This window comes from Oryctolagus cuniculus, chromosome X, assembly GCF_964237555.1.
Source record: "Oryctolagus cuniculus chromosome X, mOryCun1.1, whole genome shotgun sequence".
Classification (NCBI taxonomy): Eukaryota; Metazoa; Chordata; class Mammalia; order Lagomorpha; family Leporidae; genus Oryctolagus; species Oryctolagus cuniculus.
Window position 1 is genome coordinate 30,689,276 of NC_091453.1, and position 19,327 is coordinate 30,708,602.

The window sequence follows — 19,327 nt, forward strand, 5'->3', positions numbered from 1 at the left end:
AGCTCCACAGGTGGAGGATTAGCCTAGTGAGCCGCAGCACTGGCCGTCCTTTTCTACTTCTAACTTCAAAACTAAACCATTAACCTCTGCTGAACCAGTTAATAATGGTTTGTCAGATTGCTTTAAGCTATAGAGATGGTAAAGTCATTTTTTTTCCCAGTTGGAGGACAACCTAAGAGACACAAAAACTTGGGTTTATTGAAGGGCAAGCATATATATTCAAATTAATATGTGATTGACCATAGAAGCAGTTTAATTAATTGATGATATGAGTAAATATATGTAAATATGTGTGGCAAATTATAGAAGTTACTGATTTAGTTGCTTAGAAAATCAGATGACAAAAATACCTCAAAGTACATAGCAGAATTATAAAATGATAGAAATGTGAGGAGAGGCACAGAGCAATATTAAGAATTATGGAAGAAAAAATATTTGGAGGAGCATGAGATTTGAAAAAGTTCTGGAAAGATCGAATTTAAAGGTAATTTTGTTGGAGAAAAAAAAATCCATGCACCATTCTTTAATAAGACCCATTTTCTGTGAACTCTTGGAGACCCCTCACATGCATGGATTTCAAAATGTTTTGCACCAAAAATAAACTTATCTTTCAAACTTTGCTTTTGTTTTTCATGAACTTTTTGAAATACTCTTGTATAATAATCAGTGATTTCTGATTTTATTTTGAAAACTTGAAACCCATTAAAAATAATTTCTTCCCATTTTTCTAGTGTACTGGAATTTTTCTCAATTATAAATCCCTTGCAAATCTTAGCCAATGATAGATTTTTCTCTCTTTATTCTTCTTCCTCAAGTAATGTGTCATTTCTTCTATTATCTAACACTTTTCGACCCAACAGGCTTTTGTTGTTTTAGTTCCCAATCAGCTACAAATGGCTGGGGCAAGTTACATTACTAGAGTTCCTAATGTTGAGAAATCTCAAGTCAGAGATTGGTAAACTTACCTTCCTCTGTGTTTCTATTGGGTTAAATGAGAGTACTCTGTCCTGGGGTATTTATATATACCCCAGTATATATAAAGTATGAGTTTTCTCATAATTGATCTTGAGTTTGGCTTATCAAAGATTGCTAGGTTTTGATCCGTTTGTTATAGTCATTCTGAAACAGGTTTTAAGCATTATAAAGATATTCAGATAAATGATTTTCCTCATGTACTATTAAGGATTTTGAAATTTATATTAGTCTAGGAATATTTTTTATGGATTGTAATTTAAAGATTAGAAATAAAGACTGTGCTTTGGATTTCCTAGAAAGAATTTGGTGATAGATATTTATATAGCATTTAGAATTTTGATGATTTATTTGTGTTAGGAAACATAAAACATACTAAGATGTTTTCCTTAAACTGCTCAGCCTAATGGGAGTGCAGTATGGTGTTGAAAAATGAGTTAATGTGGGGCCAGCATTGTGGTTCAGTGGGTTGAGCCATACTGGTGCCTGTTCTAGTCCTGGCTGCTACACTTCCCATCCAGCTTCTTGCTAAAGGACCTGGGAAGGCAGCAGAAGGTGGCCCATGTTGGAAACCTGGATGGAGTTCCAGGCCCCTGGCTTCAGTCTGGCCCAGACCTAGTTGTTATGGCTGTTTGGGGGATGAACCAGCAGCTGGAAGATTCTCTCATATTCTCCCTCCCTCCCTCTCTCCCTTCCTCTCTCCCTCTCTCTCTCTCACCAGCAGATAGAAGATCTCTCTCTCTCTCTCTCTCTCTCTCTCTCTCTTTCTCTTTCTCTCTCTCTCTGTGTTGTGTCTCCCTCTCTGTAACTCTGCCTTTCAGATAAATAAATCTTAAAAAAAAAAAAAAGTTTGAGTGGAAAGATAAATGCTTGTGGATGAAATGACTGAATTATAAATCAGTTCCTGCAATTTGGAGTATTAACTTTGTGACCTTGAATTTGATAGGAGCAACTGGGCATGAATGGCATGTTTCTCCCAACTGATTTTCATATGGGCTTTCTTTTACCTTAGTTTCAGTTCCTTTGGAAGACATTGAAGTATCTCTTTAAGGAGCTCACTAATTGTAAAAAGGAATTTTATGAAGCCAGGTGATGCATGTATGTATTAGTGTTATTAATCAGATTATGGAAGGATATTCCTTCCAATTTTTTTGAGGTTCTATAACATTAAAAGAGCAGTCTCCATGCTGACTGCACAAAACTGTCAGGGTGGGCTTCTGTTATTTTTTAAAAGATTTATTTTATTTATTTGAAAGGCAGAGTTACAGAGAGAGGTCTTCCATTCTGTTGATTCACTCCCCACATGGCCGTAACGGCCCAGGGCTGGGCCAACCTGAAGCCAGGAGATACTTTTGGGTCTCCCACATGAGTGCAGTGTCCCAGGGACATGGGCCATCTTCCGTTTGATTCCCAGGTGCATTTATAGGGAGCTGAGTTGTAAGTGGAGCAGCTGAATCTCAAACCAGTGCCCAGATGGGATTACAGTGCCACTTTACCTACTATACCACAGCACCAGCAGGGTAAAAACGATGTCTTTAGGCACATATAAGAATTGATTCTAGCTTAAACAATAGGGAGACTTGTTACCTCACATAATTGGAAGTTCAAATCTTTTTTTTTTTTTTTTTTTAAAGATTGGGTCAGTGCTGTGATGCAGTAGGTTAAGCCGCTGCCTGAGACACTGACATCCCACATAGGTGCTGGTGGGAGACCTGAGTGCCTCTCCTTCTCTCTCTCGTGTAAATTTGACTTTCAGATAGAAGAAATAAATCTTTTTACAAAAAAGAGATTTATTTATTTAAAAGGTAGAGTACCAGAGAGGGAGGGAGGGAGAGATTTAGAGAGATAGAGATCCATCTGTCTTTGGTCTGCTGGTTCACTCCTAAAATGGCCACAACAGCCAGGGCTGGGCCTGGCAAAGCTAGGAGCCAGATAACCCATCCCAGTCTCCATGTAGTTGGCAAAGATCCAAGTGCTTAGGCCATCATCCTCTGCCTTCCCAGGCACATTAGCAGAAACCAGAAGCAGAGCATCAGAAGTGAAGCAGTCACTATTCCAGCCATTACTCCTTTGCCAATGTCACAAGCTGTGCTGCACCACTAGCCTCTAGGCATACTTAAAAAAAAAAAAAAAGATTTATTTATTTGAAAGAGTTACACAGAGAGAGAAGGAGAGGCAGAGAAAGAGAAAGAGAGGTCTCCCACCCGCTGGTTCACTCCCCAGTTGGCCGCAACAGCCAGAGCTACGCTGATTCGAAGTCAGGAGCCAGGAGCTTCTTCCAGGTCTCCCACACAGGTGCAGGGGCCCAAGCACTTGGCCGTCTTCTCCTGCTTTCCCAGGCCACAGCAGAGTGCTGGATTGGAAGTGGAGCAGCCGGGACTCGAACTGGCACCTATATGGATGCCAGCACTGCAGGCAGCAGCTTTACCCACTACACCACAGCGCCAGCCCCGATGTAGGCACAGCTAATTTCATAATTCAGCTTATTTTGTTTTTAGAAGACCGTTAATGAACTTCATGAGCTATCTGCACTCATGTGGAAAAAAAAAAAAAACTAGGAAATGAGGGATGGCTTAAAACCAAGTCTTTGCCATAACTTGAAAAATTACTCACCGTCTAATGTCGTTCCAATTGATAGGTTGGTTGGTATCATCTTTATGCAAAAAAGATGAACATGATTCCAGTGTAGAAGTTAGTTCAGATAAGTGACGACACTTTTAGCAATGTTTCTCTTTCTGAACATATTCAGAAAATACTCTATGTATTCACATATATATATGGGAAAATAGCATACATGGACTGTTGAAGAATGTCAGTTTCCATTTCTGTTTGAATAAGTGAATCTGTCTCTTGTACAATCAGGAGATATTTTGTTTCTTTACTGTCTTGTTGAAGAAGCAACTTGGCTGCTAGCTGCTAGTGAATGCTAACATGTAGCATGTTGTAAATTTTTTTTTTTTGGATTTCTAATCCGTAATGCTTTTCTCCCTTAATGTTGAACAGTTTATTATGTATAAGGAGAGTATCTAAAAAGTCCATCGTTGAAAGACTTTGAAAATTGACACCCAATCTAATTACCATTCAGGTTAAGAAATGGAGTGGTACTGACACTCTTGGCCTGTGTTTTCTCCAGTTACATCTTTATTCTTTTCCTCCATACTTGTAATTCCATGTCTAACTGAGATGTTTAATATTAGCTTGTTTTTCTTTCTTTCCTTCTTTGCTTTCTTTTCTCAAGCTGCTAATAAAACTATACCTCAGCAAGAAAGATACTTAGATTTTAAAGAGTAAGAAGCAAGCACAAATATGAAGAATGTAAGGAAAGGGCCATGATGTAACTATTAGAAGAGGCTCTCAGGACTCTGGGTCATAATTTAGCTTCTGGTTCCTCAACAATTTATAAGTGCTTCCTGTGGGAAGGCAGTGGACTAGGGTTGGTGTGGATCTTGGGAAACTTAATACATATTGTTAGGACATCTGAGAAGACAGGGTAACAAAAATCTGTCAGAAAAATGATCAGAGAGTGAACAACTCAGAAGTAGATCCGAGGCAGATCACTTAGCATCTCTATGGGATTCTGTAGAATATAGAGAGGAGAATAGGAACCTCCTTAGAACATGGTCAAAAAAGCTAAGCCTAGATAAAAATCTGAGCCTGGCTTATCTAGATATTCAGTTATCTGGTTAAGAAGAGATTATAAGGGCAGCAGAATTTTATTTATTTATTTCTAAAGGATTGATTGATTTATTTTGTAAGTCAGACTTAGTGGGAGAGTCAGAGTGGTCTTCCATCTGATGATTCACTCCCCAGATGGCCCCAATGACCAGTGCTGGGTCAGGTTGAAGCCAGAAGCCAGGAGCTTCTTCCTGGTTTCCCACAGGGGTGGCAGGGTCCCAGGTACTTGGGCCATCTTCCACTGCTTTTCCCAGGCCATTAGCAGGGAGCTGGATCTGCAGTAGAGCAGCCAGGAAGGCTTTACCCACTATGCTACAAAGTCCGCCCCAGGCAGCAGAATTTTAATGACAGGTCTTTGCAAGTTTGAATTTGGAGCATGGGCTACCATCTTGGGTTCTTGGCTTTTTGTTCATCTTAAGTATTCCCATGACCTCACTTCTCTGTTACATCTTTTGCTTTCGGTAAACCAAGTCTTCTCTCATGGGATGCATTCTCCTTTAAAGATTTATTTATTTATTTGAAAGGCAGAGTTACAAAGAGGCAGAGAGAGAGACAGACAGACAGACAGACCAACCTTCCATCTGCTGGTTCACTCCCCAGATGGCTGCCATGGCCAGAGCTGCACCAAACCGAAGCCAGGATCCAGGAACTTCTTCTGGGTCTCCCATGCAGGTGCAGGGGCTCAAGCACTTGGGCCATCTTCTACTGCTTTCCCAGGCCAAAGCAGAGAGCCCATATGGGATGCTGGCACTTCAGGCAGTGGCAGCGGCTTTACCCACCATGCCATAGTGCTGTCCCCATCCTTCACAATTTTGAAATTATTGTTTCATTACCTTATGACCTTTTCTTGGAGAATCTGTACCATTTTGGTCAGATTACCTAAAAAAAAAAAAAAAATCAAGATTTCAGTGATGGAGTTGAGGGAGCTAAAAAAGATTTTACCCTAGTTCTCCTTACTTTAGCCCTGTGCATTTTAAAACAAAGTTAAAAAGTCCTTCTGGGCTGGCGCTGTTGCCTAGTGGTTTAAGCCGCCCTATGTGATGGTCAGCATCCCAAATAGATGCCAGTTCAAGACCTAGTTGCTCTGCTTCCAGTCCAGCTTCCTGCTCATGCAATTGGGAAAGCAGAGGAAGATGGCCCAGGTGCTTGGCCCCCTGCACCCACATGGGAGAACCTGAATGAAGAACTGTGCTCCTGGCTTCAGCCTCAGCTGTTGGCAGCCATTTGGGGAGTGAACTAGCAAATCGAAGATCTCTCTGTCTCTCCCTTTCTCTCTGTAACTGCCTTTCAGTTAAATAAAAATAAATGAATGTTTTTTAAAGTCCTTCAACTGGGCCTATTTTTACATTTTACTTTTTTATGATTTTTTAATTTTTAAAAGAAATTTAATACATTAGATTGGGTCACAGTAAATAAATAATAGTTACTGCAGCACAGTTCTCATTAAGTCTCATGTTAATGTGATATTAATATAAAAGAGCAGATTCAGTTCAATACAGAGAATAGATACAATAGATACATTAGATATATATCTAAGAATATAGATTAGATACATGTAAGAGTATAATCCTTCTTTTCCTTCCTCCCTCCTTCACCTCTCTTTCTTTAATTTTTGAGATAACATTTTTTATTAACATAGTCAAAGGCTACTGTACCACTAAATAAAAAGTTCAGTAGGTAAAAAGTAGAAAAGACCATAATTCAGCAGGAGTATAGGCAAGGGCAATAAATAGTAATCAGATGAAAAGATCCCTTTTCACTCAAGTACAGTAAATTTGAAAAAAATCACAAATCTTAATTATAGTAGTATATCAATCTTAACCTTTGGTTATAGTTTGACAAAACTATATTTGAAGCAATACTGATATTCATTCATTTCATTCATTCTAATTTTAGCTTCCACATATAAAGGAGAACATTATGGTATTTGTCTTTTTGCGTCTGGCTTATTTCACTCAACCTGATGTCCTTCAGCTACATCCATTTTGATCCAATTGGGAGAATTTCATTCTTTTTATAGCTGAATAATATTCCATTATATACATATACCACATTTTCTTTATCCATTCATCTGATGATGCACACCTTGACTGATTTCATATTTTGGCTATTGTGAACAGTGCTGCTATTAATATGGTCATGCAGGTATCTCTTTGATACAATGTGTTCAGGCCTTTTGGGTATATACCCAGCAATGGAATTATTGGATTATCTGGAAAGTCTGTTTCTAATTTTTTAAGAAATCTCCATTCCACAGTGGCTGCAGGAGTTTATATTCCTACCAACATTATGTAATTGTCCCTCTTTTCTCTACATCTTCACCACCATTTTTTATTTTTTCTGTTTTGGATTTTAGCTATTCTGATGGGGGTGAGGTAATATCTCATTGTGGCTTTGATTTGCATTTCCCTGTTGGCTAGTGATGTTGAACCTTTAATGCTGGCTATATATTTAACTCTTAAATTTATTCTTTCAGTTATTTTAATAAATTACATGAGTTAAGCAGATTGCACTGCTCATGTGAGTACTTCAGAATGTTCATGGAAAATAAAATATACATTTATTTTGGTGCAAACAGTTTTTTAAATCTGCATTATATTTCATAATATGCATTCTTCATGAGCTATTTGTGCAAGTAAGTGGGTTCTGGTTACTGTATTAATTTTCCACTGGTGGGAAAAGCCACCTATATTCTACACTATTTCTTACCATAAGGTCTTATTTTGGGTTTTCAGTTTTGTTCTGTTTTATTCCAATTCTTATAACTTGATAATGTCAGTATCTGAGAGAGCAATTTCTTTTCATTACTTTAAACGTTTTCTTTGTTGTCTTTGCCAGTTTAATTTTTTGAAAGCATTTCATATAGGTAATGTTTGCAGTTTGCTTCTGTTATACAAATTGTCGCTCCCCCTCTTCGTGGAGGAACGACACTAAGCCCTGCCTAGGCTTCATATCCGAGTCACGGCACCATTATGTCGCTCCCCCTCTTCATGGAGGAACGACACAGGACCCTGCGCTGTTCTTTCGTCTGCTCGGCCCTCCCCGGGTTTGCTGCTGGTTCTTCCCGGGTTGGCTATTGTCCCTTCCACCTCCGTGGAAGGGCAGTTCCCCCTGGCCGCATTCCCCACTTCCGCAGGGGAGCGGCACACCGCCGGCCGGCTCTCTCGGGGGCTGCACGGGTTCCCTTAGATGTTCCCCATAGATGTTCCTGGTGCATGCCGTCTCTCTCCTCCTTTATAGTCCTCCTCCGCCAATCCCAACTCGGCTGCCCACACGCCGAGTACGCTGCTCTCCTCCAATCAGGAGCAAGTCCTACAGTTAATTGGTTGAACTGGAGGCAGCTGTGCGGAAGCTGTTTTCTCCTCTCCCAGCGCCATATTGTAGGAGAGCAGATGCATAGAATAAGTCTTAATTCCAGTAACAGTCTAGTCCGGTTTGCTCCCCACACAAATGTCTGTAGTTAATAAATTGTTTCATTTTAAAAAATCCCCAGCATATTAGAATATATCTAAGCTACTGCTGGTTTTTTAAAATCTTATTTCTCTTTTATTCTCTTTGCTTTAAGGGTGTTGCTCAGTCCTAGCCATACTTCTATGATCAATAGGGATCTTCTAAACATGTAAATGCTTAGCACTCTTGCAGAGCTGTTCCACCGCCCCCTCCCCCAAACCCGAGATTCTGATTTAATTGGTATAAGATGGGGTTTGTTCATCATTTTCTATAAGCATTTTCTCTACCAATTGTAATGTACTTAAGTTGCTTTTAGTATACCTTTTATATATATATATCATGTGTCACTGGACTTTTAGATTCCTAGGGAACTACTTTTTTGGAATGCTTTATGCTTTGATACAAATTTAGAATTATGGGTGACCTATTTTGGAATTGAATTGGAGTAAGGTAATTGTGTGTGTGTGTGTGTGTGTGTGTGTGTTTTGTCCATTGTATGACAGGAGCATCACAACTGAAAACATTCCTTTGCTCCTTGAGGGATTGAGTTCTTAGTCATCCTTGGAAGTGAGGTCACTTGTAAGAACAAATAATCTATCATATTCTAGAGTAGTTTGGGTAAATCATAATCCTGTATCAGTTTGGTCCCTAAGGAATGTCCAGTTGATCCAGGAGGTTTGTCTAGATTCCGTTCAAGTTTAATTGTGGTTTTATGTCCTTGAACCTCTTGTGTATTTAAATTGTTTGATCTTTGAAATAATCTACTGGAGGTGGATATGGTAGGAACCTTGGTAATGATTCTTAGAACTTGTATTATTGATATTTTAAATGAGACTTATTTGTGACTCATAATTGTTTTCCCTCTTTCAGCATTATCTGCATACCAGAGGTACTACAGTTTACAGTCTGACTACTGGAAGGTTAGTGCACATTTACATGCCTATTTCTGATTTGTTTTTTGGTCGTAGTATTGCCAGTTATACTCAAGATGAGTTAAACTCTTGCTTTATTTGTTAATTACTTAAAAATATTACTTCTAGGGAAAGGGATTCAAAAGGAAAAAATGAGTAGATTTTTCTTCTGCTGTCATGTATGAACACCTAGTATTTTATTGAAAGAATTAGATTCTTCTGGCATTTTATCGGAGAAAGTTGATCCTTCGTTGAATAAGTTGAAATCCAGCAAAACCAAGCAACCAACAAAATGATTCCTTGGTTTTCTTGTCTTAAATTGGTACTGGGAGTAAACAAGGCTGAAAATAGGCGTGTTAGGCTGCAATGGGAAGGTGTAATGTGAAAATTATGATGAAATCTTCTTGAAATAGTCTATAATTAGAGCTCAGAGGAGAAGTGAACTTTATAACCATTTTTCAAAATGAAGAACTTTATATAATTTATTGACTAGAGAGGTTTCTTTATCTGAATTGCCACTTATTATTTCTTATGGGGGCTGGGGTGGTGCAGTGAGTTAAGCTGCTGCTTGTGAGACCTGCATCCTGTATCAGAATGCCAGTTCAAATTCTGACTGCTGTGCTTCCAGTCTGGCTCCTTGCTAATGTGCCTGGGAAAGCAAGGGAGGATGAATCAAGTACTTGGTCTCCTGCCACTCATTGGTTGGAGTTCGTGGCTTCTGGCTTTGGCCTGTCCCAGCCTTATTTGTTGTGGTCATTTGACGAGTGAACCAGTGTCTCTCTTTCTGCATCACTGTGCATTTCAAGTAAATAAATCTTTAAAAAGTTTGCATTTTTTATTGCCTAGCTTATCTTTCTTTTTGAATTATTGAAGCTTTAGTAGTAAGTGCTAATCCCAGTCTTTGTAGTCTGGCATTGCCTAGGAAAACCTTGCAACCCTCAGCCTGACCAGAGGTTCTCGCAGGCTGTATAAAAGTTTTAGGAATATTTTGTTAATTATTATTATTCTTAAATGTCTTGAAAAATATCTTCTCTAGTTTCATTGAAACATAATTTATACACTATAAAATTCAGTTGTTTTAACTGTACAAATCAGTGACTTTTAGCAGATTTTCAGAATGGCAGTCAACACCATAGTCTTATTTAGGTCATGTCCATTTTCCTAAAAGGAAATCTTGTTCCCACCCCTAGACTCTGATAGCCACTAAATGATACTTTATATCTATGTTTATCTTTCTGGATATTTCATATAAATAGTTATACAATATATGATCTTTTGTGACTGGCCTCTTTCACTTAGTATATGCTTTCAAGGTTCACCCATATTGCATGAATATTTTATTCCTGTTTCCTAATAATATCCCATTGTGTGGCTATCTCATTCATTCATCAGTTGATGGGCATTTGGTTGTTTCCAGTTTTTGACTGTTGCACATGGTACTGCAGTGCACATTTATATACAAACTTTTGTATGGATATAATGTTTTCACTGCTCTTGGGCCAGATCCAGGAATGGAATTGTTGGGTTATATCAAAATGTTTTTTCTTTTTTTCAATGTGGCTGTAGCATTTTATAGCCTGTCCTCTCCTCCAGCAATGTGTGAGGGTTTCAGTTTATCCATTTCCTCATCAACGCATGTAATTGTTTGTGTGTAGCCATCCTAGCAAGTGTAAAGTTGCATCTTATATTTTTTAGTCTCTCTAATGACTTAATGATGTTAAGCATCTTTTCACAAACATGTTAGGTATTTATAGACCTTATTTAGTGAAATGGCTATTCAAAATCTTTGCCTATTTTTTCAGTTGGGATGAGTTCTTTATGTATTCTGGCTGCAGTCCTTTATCATATACATAATTTGTATACGTTTTGCTAAAGTCTGTGAAAAGATAATAGGTTTTGAAGGACAGAAGTTTTTAATTTTGATGAAGTCTAATTTATCAACTTTTTCTTTTATCCCCTGTATTTTTGGTATTGCACCTTGCAAATCTTTGCCTAACTCGAGGTCATTGAGATGTAATCCATAGTTTATTTAATAAGTTGTGTCTGAGTTTTGTTTTGACAGACAGTACTGCAGTAAATGAATAGTGCATATAAGTGTTCATATTTTCGTTAGTGATTCTTTGGTGTGGGTTCCTTTAAAAGTGCGGTTCAAACATTATTTATACCTTTGGTTTGAACTTTTTTGCACTTCCTTCAGCAGCATGTGAGAATGCTTATTTCTTCTTGGTCTTAACCAAGAAAGTTTGTATCAGCAGAATTTGCCAATATGACAGGTGAGAAGTGGTGTCTTAGTGTAATTTTAACTTGTAGGTACTTTTTCTTGTTAATGAAGTTGAGCTTTTTAAAACTTAAAAAGTTCATGTCTCTTTCCTGTTTTTCTATCAGGCCATTTCTATTAGGCCATTTTTTGTTGTTACTTTATGTAGCTATACTTTATGCATTAGATATATTTATCTTTTATCTGTGATGAAAGTTGCAAATATTATTTCCTAGTTTGTGATTTATTGTTTTACTTCTGTATATTTGTTGTTGCCTGTTTAGAGGTTTTTCATTTCCTTGTATCCAAATTCATCAGAAACATAGGACTATTTTTTTCCCACTCTTTCAGGTATTAGAGAAATTCACCCATATTTTCTTCTAGTAGATGAGCAGTTTTTTCTTTTCTTTATTTAAGATTATTTATTTGAGAGGTAGAGTTACAGAGAGATGGAGAAACAGAGAGAGGTCTTTCATTTGCTGTTTCATTCCCCAAATGGCCACAACAGCTGGAGCTGGGCCTATCCTAAACCAGGAGCTTCTTCTTGTTTTCCCAAGCGGGTTCAGGGGCCCAAGCACTGGGGGCATCTTCTGCTACTTTCCCAGGCCATACCGCAGAGCTCCATCAGAAGTGCTGAAGGCAGAGGCCTAGCCCAATTAGCCACAGCACCAGCCCCTTTCCGGTTTTGTTTGTTTGTTTGTTTGGAGAAATTCACCCATATTTTCTTCTAGTAGATGAGCAGTTTTTTCTGTTTGTTTACATTTAAATTTAGTATCCATTCTGGTTTCATCCTGGAATCATAGTGTTCTTTTTCCCTATAGTTCTCTTTTTCCCTATAGTTCATTATCCCAACAGTGTGTGTGTGTGTGTGTATTTAAAAATTAATCTTTTACCTCCATTGATTTGAGATGTTACTAAATATTCATAAGCACTTTTGCCTTTACGGATATTCTGGTCTAATTTGTCTGTGAATTAAATCCATAGTTTCATTTAGAGAAACTTTATACTGTTTTCATGTATGGAAATGCCAGGACACCCTTTCCCCGTTGTTTTTGTTTTTAGTGTTTTCTGGTTGTCCTTGGTTGCTTGTTTTTCCAAATAAATTACCTTGTCTAGCTCCACACAACTCTCTGGTGATTTTTTAACCCTTTCTAGCTTTGCTGAGGTATAATTTCCATTATTTTAAAAGCATACAGTTTACTGAGTTTCAGCAATATATGTAGACTTGTATAGCCATTACCACGATTAAGATATGGAATATTTCCATCACTTAGAGAGTAGTCCCTTGTGCTCCATTGCCACTGATTCCCAGTCTTGATCCCTGGTCCCAAGCTACTGTCTCTCTATTTTCTATTCCTCTAGTTTTGCCATCCTTTATTTTTGATGTCTTTTCATTTGACATTATATTTTTGAGGTTTTTCTGTGTTAAGTTTATCAATATTGTATTCCTTTAGTCATTAGTATCTCATAGAATGGATAGGCTACAGTTAATTTTTCCATTTATCAGTTGATAGACATTTAGGTTTTTCACAGGTGTTGGTTGTTATGAATAAAGTACATTATTTGTCTCCATGTGGGCATGGATTTTATTTCTCTCCCTATTTATGTATATGTATATCTACACACATATATGTATATATATACACACGCACATATATACATACATACATGCACATAAATGCATACATACATTTAGGATTTAGGCATTCTGGGCCACATTGCAGTGGTAGGTTTAACTTTTTTTTTTTTAAAGTGGTTGTATTATTTCGATTTAGTATTCAAATAGGTAATGAATATGATTTTTAAATGTTCTACATCCTTAAAAATAGTCTTCAAACAGTACTTTATACTTTGTGTGTCTATGTGGGTGCAAACTGTTGAAATCTTAGTATATACTAAGTTGATCTTCTGTATATGAAGATAATTAAAAATGAATCTTAATGAAGAATGCGGTGGGAGAGGGAGTAGGAGATGGGATAGTTTGTGGGTGGAAAGGTGGTTATGGAGGGAAAAACCTCTATAAATCCAAAAGTTGTACTTTTGAAATTTATTAAATAAAAGTTTTCTTAAAAAGAAGAATCAATATTTACACAATGAAGTTTGTTTTCTGTAGATTAAAAAAATGTTGTACATCCTTGCTGGCACTTGATAATTTTCAGTACTTTTAACTTTAGCTGATCTAGTCAGTTGTTATTGGTTTCTTATTTTGACTGTATTTGCTTTTCCCCATCTTCTACCTGCCATTGATTGACCCCTTTTATATACCATTTTTTGTTAATTACTTTTGTCAATTTAAAGCTTTTTGTCTTCCTGATTGAGTTTTTATGTATTCTGGATAAAGCCCTTTGTTATGTAAAGTTTTAGAAATTCTTACAGTCTGTTGTTTGTCTTATTTTTCTTATGTCTTTTTGAGGAAGGAATGTTCACCATTTCCGTGAAATCCATTAAATCAGTTTTTTCTCTTTGGTTCTCATCATAAATCTTCTAATTTTTCTCTAGAAGTTCTAGGGCTATATTTCTTAGATTTTGTTCTACAGTACTTTTCTAGTTATTTGTGATGTGATATAGCAGTAGTACTCATTTGTTTTTTCTGAATAGCTACCCATTTCTTCAAGTATCATTTATTGAAAAGACTATACTTTCAAATTTCAATCCATAATCTTACTGTTTTCTGTTTGAAAAAAATCAATTGACTATTTAATTCTGTGTCAGTTTCTAGATTCTCTGTTATGTTCTAGTGAACTATATGTCTGTTTTAAAGCCAGTACCACATGGTTTTGCTTGAAATCAAGCAGTATAAATTCCCTGTATTCATTTCAAAATTTTTTGGTTTTCCAGGTCCACTACTTTTATGTATAAAGATTAGAAGTGGTTTGCGAGTTTCTTATGATAGTTTTTTATTGGGGCTGCATTGTATGCATACGCTAATTTGGGGGAGAATGGCATGTTTTACCATGTGTTTAGATCTTCCTTAAGATTCTACAGCAGTATTTCATAGTTTTCATCATACATTTTCCATTGTTTATTGCTATTGTTTTTATTTGAGAGGCAGAGAGCGAAAGAAACGTTCCCATTCACTGATTTGCTTGCTAGAAGCTGGAGCACAGTCAAGCGAAAGGGCAGGAGCTAGGATCTCAGTCCAGATCTCCCACATGGTGGCAACGACCGAATTATTTGAGCTATCACCTGCTTCCTCCCAGGGTCCACATTAGCAAGAAGCTGGAATGAGGAGCAGAGCTAAGACTTGAACTCAAATACTACTGATATATGAACAGCTGTCTTAAACCGACATCCTAATTAGTAAGCAAAATGCCTGCTCTTACTGTTTTATTTTCTGATGCTATTGTTGGGGTGATTATGAAATAATTTTTTCTTGCTATTACATGGGAACATGATTATTGCATACTCACCTAATATCCTGTAGTCTTACTTAATTACATCTGTTAATTTTGCTCTAGATCTCTTATGATTTTCTTTGTATATTCTCATGCTTTCTACAAAGAAAGACAATATTACTTTGTCTTTTCTAATGTGTGGAAGCTCGTTAATATTCTTGTTGGACTGACAAAGGCCTTCCATACAATTTTGACAAAAGGGGCATTTTTGTCTTGTCCCTTGTTTTCGGGGAAAAGAACATTGCATTTTCACCGTTGAATACAATATTAGCTGCAGGATGTTTATAGATTGAAGAAGTTCTCTTTCATTATTCATGTTGGTCTTCAAGGTTTTATCGGGAATGATCAGAGGAAAAAACAGAGTTTCTCCTGTGCTTTCCTAACACAAAATGTTTCTGTGACCAAATGTGTGGTGGCTTTCCCCACACTCCAAGCCAGGTAGTAATAAGCAAGCAATTTTGCATCAGGCACCAACTGGATATCCTCCAATTAGGTTCAGATACTATCTATCTCCAGGTAATGACAGATCTCACAAGTTGAGGGCTGGGTTCCACAAGCTGAGTCCTTACTTCAGATGTCTGTCCAGTCCCAGTCTCTGGAACTTCTGTCCATTGAGCTGTAAATCAGGGTTACCATAACCCTTGGGGTTCAGTTAATTTGCTGGAGTGGCTCAGGGAAACACTTTACTTACTTTTACCAATTTATTCTAAAGAATAATACAGAGGATACAGATGCACAGCACATGGAAGATACACACAGGACAGAGCTTGTGGGAAGAGTCTTGGAGCCTCCTTGCCTCTCTGGGTGTGCTACTCTCTAGAAACCTCCACTTGGTCAGCTATATGGAAATTCCCTAAATCCAGTCTTTTTGGGGATTTTATGGAAGCTCCATTAAGCAGACTTGAGTGATTAAATCTTTGGTCATTAGCAATTAGAATAATTTTCAGCCCCTTCTCCCCTTCCTGGAAGGTGGGTGACAGGGAAGTAAAGCTGAAAAGTCCCAACCCTTTAATTATATCTTGGTCTTTCCGTGACCAACCTCCATTTTGCAAGCTACTTGCTATTGTCAGCCACAAGTTTCACCTTACTAAAATCACTGGAGATTGCTGGTGTCTAGGAACTGTTTGTCTGGAAAGAGGCTACAAAGATCAAATCACATAGCATAAATATGTATAGACATTTGGTATATTATTATTCATTTATTGAGATCCTATGCGTTTTTCTTTCTTTTTGTTTGAAAGACATAGACCGATTTTTCCATCTACTCATTCACTCCCCAAATGCCTGCAACAGCTAGGCCCGTGCCAGGCTGAATCCAGGAGCCTGGAACTCAGTCTTGGTCTCCCATATGGGTGCCAGCAACCCAAGTATTTAAGACATCACCTGCTGCCTCCCAGGGGGTGCATCAGCAGGAAGCTGAAATGGAAAGCACAGCCAGGACTGGAACCCAGGCACTCTGATACAGGTTGTGGGTGTTCCAAGAGGCCATCTTAATTACTGCACTTCATACCCACCCCTGGATTTTCTTTTCAAGTGTGTTAAATGGTGAATGGTTTTGCTTGATTTTTTTTTTTTTAAGATTTATTTATTTATTTGAAAGTTACAGAGAAATTGATCGATTGATTGATCTTCCATCTGCTTGTTCACTCCCCAAAAGGCTCCAGTGGCCTGGGCCAGGCCAAATCCAGGAGCCTGGAACTCCATCTGGGTCTCCCACATGGGTGGCAGAGGCCCTCTTCCCCTGCTTTTCCAGGCTCATTAGCAGGGAGCCGAATCAGAAGTGGGATGCCTGCCTGTGCTTCAGGCACTGGTATAACCTGCTGGGCCACATTGTAAGTCCCTATTGCTTGGTGTTTTTGCAAAAATTCCTTAGATAAACCCTACTCAGTCAGATGGCTTATCCTTTTTATAAGTTGCTAACTTTTATTTTGTAATATTTTGTTAATGATTTTGCCTACTTGTTCCTAAGTGGTGTTACTTTTTTCTTACGGCTTAACTGATTTTTATGTCTGGTTAATTTTGGGCTCATAAAATGAGTTGGAAATTGCTCCCTTTTATTTCCTTAAATAGTGTGTATAGAGTTGGTATTGTTTCTTCCTTAAATATTGGATAGAATTTAGCAGCAAAGTCATATCAGCCTAGAGTTTTCTGAGTGGAGAATTTTTTTTCTTACACATTGAATTCCTTTAATAGATACAAGGCTATACAAATTTTATTACTCTTTGAGTCAGTTCTGATAACTTTTATTAGTCAAATAGTTTGTCTAATTGTGATTTTTAGAGTTTTTTTCTATTATAATGCCTTTTTTTTTTTTTTTTTTTTTTTTGACAGGCAGAGTGGACAGTGAGAGAGAGACAGAGAGAAAGGTCTTCCTTTGCAGTTGGTTCACCCTCCAGTGGCTGCCGCGGCCGGCGCACTGCGCTAAAACGATGGCAGGAGCCAGGTACTTATCCTGGTCTCCCATGGGGTGCAGGGCCCAAGCACTTGGGCCATCCTCCACTGCACTCCCTGGCCACAGCAGAGAGCTGGCCCGGAAGAGGGGCAGCCGGGACAGAATCCGGCACCCCGACCGGGACTAGAACCTGGTGTGCTGGCGCCGCAAGGCGGAGGATTAGCCTAGTGAGCCGCGCTGTCGGCCTCTATTATAATGCTTTTTAAAAAGTAACTGTAGAATTTCTAATGGCATGTCTCCTCTTTCCTGATAATGATAATTTTGTCTTCCCTCTTTGTTTTTTGCCTGTCTTGCTAGAGGTTTATCAGCTTTACTGATCTTTGTAAAAAGTCAATTTTTGTTCCATTAATTTTTTTATTTATGTTTCGTTAATTCCTGATTACCATTTACATGTTTACTTTGTTTTGAATTTTCTTTTCTAATTGCCTAAGATGTGAAAGCCTGTTGATTTTTAAAATCTTTTTTCACCTAATATAAACATTTGAAGTTATACATTTCTTAGTATTGCTTTAGCTATATTCTGCAAATTTTCTATTTTCATTATTTGTTTCAAAATATTTTCTACTTTCACCTGTGATTTCTTTTGACCCATGGGTTATTTAGATGTGTGTTGTGTAATTTCAAAATATTTGGGTGTTAAAGATATTTATTTATTTGAAAGAGTTAGAGAGCGTGCGAGCGAGAGAGAGAGATTGATCGATCGATCTTCACCTTCTGGTTCACTCCCCAACTGGTTGCAATGGCCAGAGCTGTGCAGATCTGAAGCCAGGAGCCTCCTCCAGGTTTCCCACATGGTGCAGGGGCCCAAGGCATTGGGCTGTCCTCTACTGCTTTCCCAGGCCATAGCAGAGAGAGCAGGATCGGAAGTGGAGCAGTCAGGAGTTGAACTGGTGCCCATATGGGATGCCGGCACTGCAGGCGGAAGATTAACCTACTCACCGACACCCCCCACCCCCGCCCCCAGTGCTTTAAAATTTTTTTTTGTTGGGGGGATGGGTAAGTATCATTATTGTGAGTTACCCTCTTAAGATTGTGGAATTGTCTGCCTTGTAATTTTGTCATTTCATGATTAATCATGTTAATATATTTTGAAGCTCTTTCATTAGGCAGATTCACATATATGATGGTTATATCTGTCTAATGAATCAACCCTTTAGCATTGTAAAATACTGATATTCATTTTTTCCCCTGAGGAACCTTTTATTTAAGGAATACAAATTTCATGCATTTCATAAATACAAATTTAGGAATATAGTGATACTTCCCACTGTACCTGCCCTCCCACCCACACTCTCACCCCTCTGGTATTCATCTTTTAATTCTGTTCCATGAATTTTTTTAAGCCTCCTAATTTTCTTTACCTCTTGTAATTTGTTTTATCTTTATGTATTTTATCTGGTATGAATACAGTCATTTTCAGGCTTACTCTCTATGGTAATATAATTTCCTTTCCCTTTTTGACCTGTTGCTGTCTTAACATGTACAGTCTTTGTAAATAGCTTGTAAGTGGGGCTGCACTTTTTACTTAGACTGATTAGCTTTTTGGAAAGTTAATGTAACCATTGATGTGGTTGGGTTTTGTCTCTGCCTACTCTTTCCTACCCTCTTGATAATTCAGTATAATTTAGAATTTTACTTTTCCTATTGGCTTTATCCGTTGTCCTTTTCATTATTTGTTCAGTGGGATTATGGTATAAAAAATTCTTAATTTTTCACTGTCTGCTCACAGTAAGCATTGTAAAAGTTCACATAAAATGAAGTTTGCAGTTGTTCATATCTTACCCACCCATATCCTTTTTTGTGATAGTTTTTATTGTGTAATTACGTCTATATTATTAACTCTATGAGATTATGCTACTTTGCTTTGAACAGGTCTTTATATTACAAAGTAATAGTACTTGTTTGTATTTACCCAGATGTTACTATTTCTGATGTTCTTCATTACTTTTATTAATGTGTCCATGTAGTGTTATTTTCTTTTAGGCCAAAGTAAATGTAGTAAAAGTTTGGTATAAATGAGCTTGAATTTTCTTACTTTTTACCTGGAAATATTTTTGACATCATTGTTGAAGGACACTTATATTTATGTTGGATAGAGGGTTCTGGATAAACTTTTTTCTTTAAGTGAGATTCTGTTTTCTTTTTGCTTTCATATTTTCTGATGAGAAATTAGCTCTTAATTGAACCACTGTTGGCTCTCTGTGTAATTTATTGT

The 19,327-nt window shown here is 37.6% G+C and overlaps 1 protein-coding gene across 10 annotated transcripts in view; it reads left to right on the forward strand.

Moving 5' to 3' along the window:
* Positions 1-19,327, forward strand: part of KDM6A (lysine demethylase 6A) — a 194,012-nt gene that overhangs the window by 60,563 nt on the left and 114,122 nt on the right. For all 10 annotated transcript variants that reach the window (XM_070066975.1, XM_070066976.1, XM_051827032.2 and 7 more), the window contains exon 4: positions 8,968-9,017. Coding sequence is in view for 8 of the 10 variants with exons in the window: in XM_051827032.2 (XP_051682992.2) it covers positions 8,968-9,017 (50 nt within the window). In the remaining 2 variants the exon portion in view is untranslated. The remainder of the gene's footprint in view (positions 1-8,967; positions 9,018-19,327) is intronic.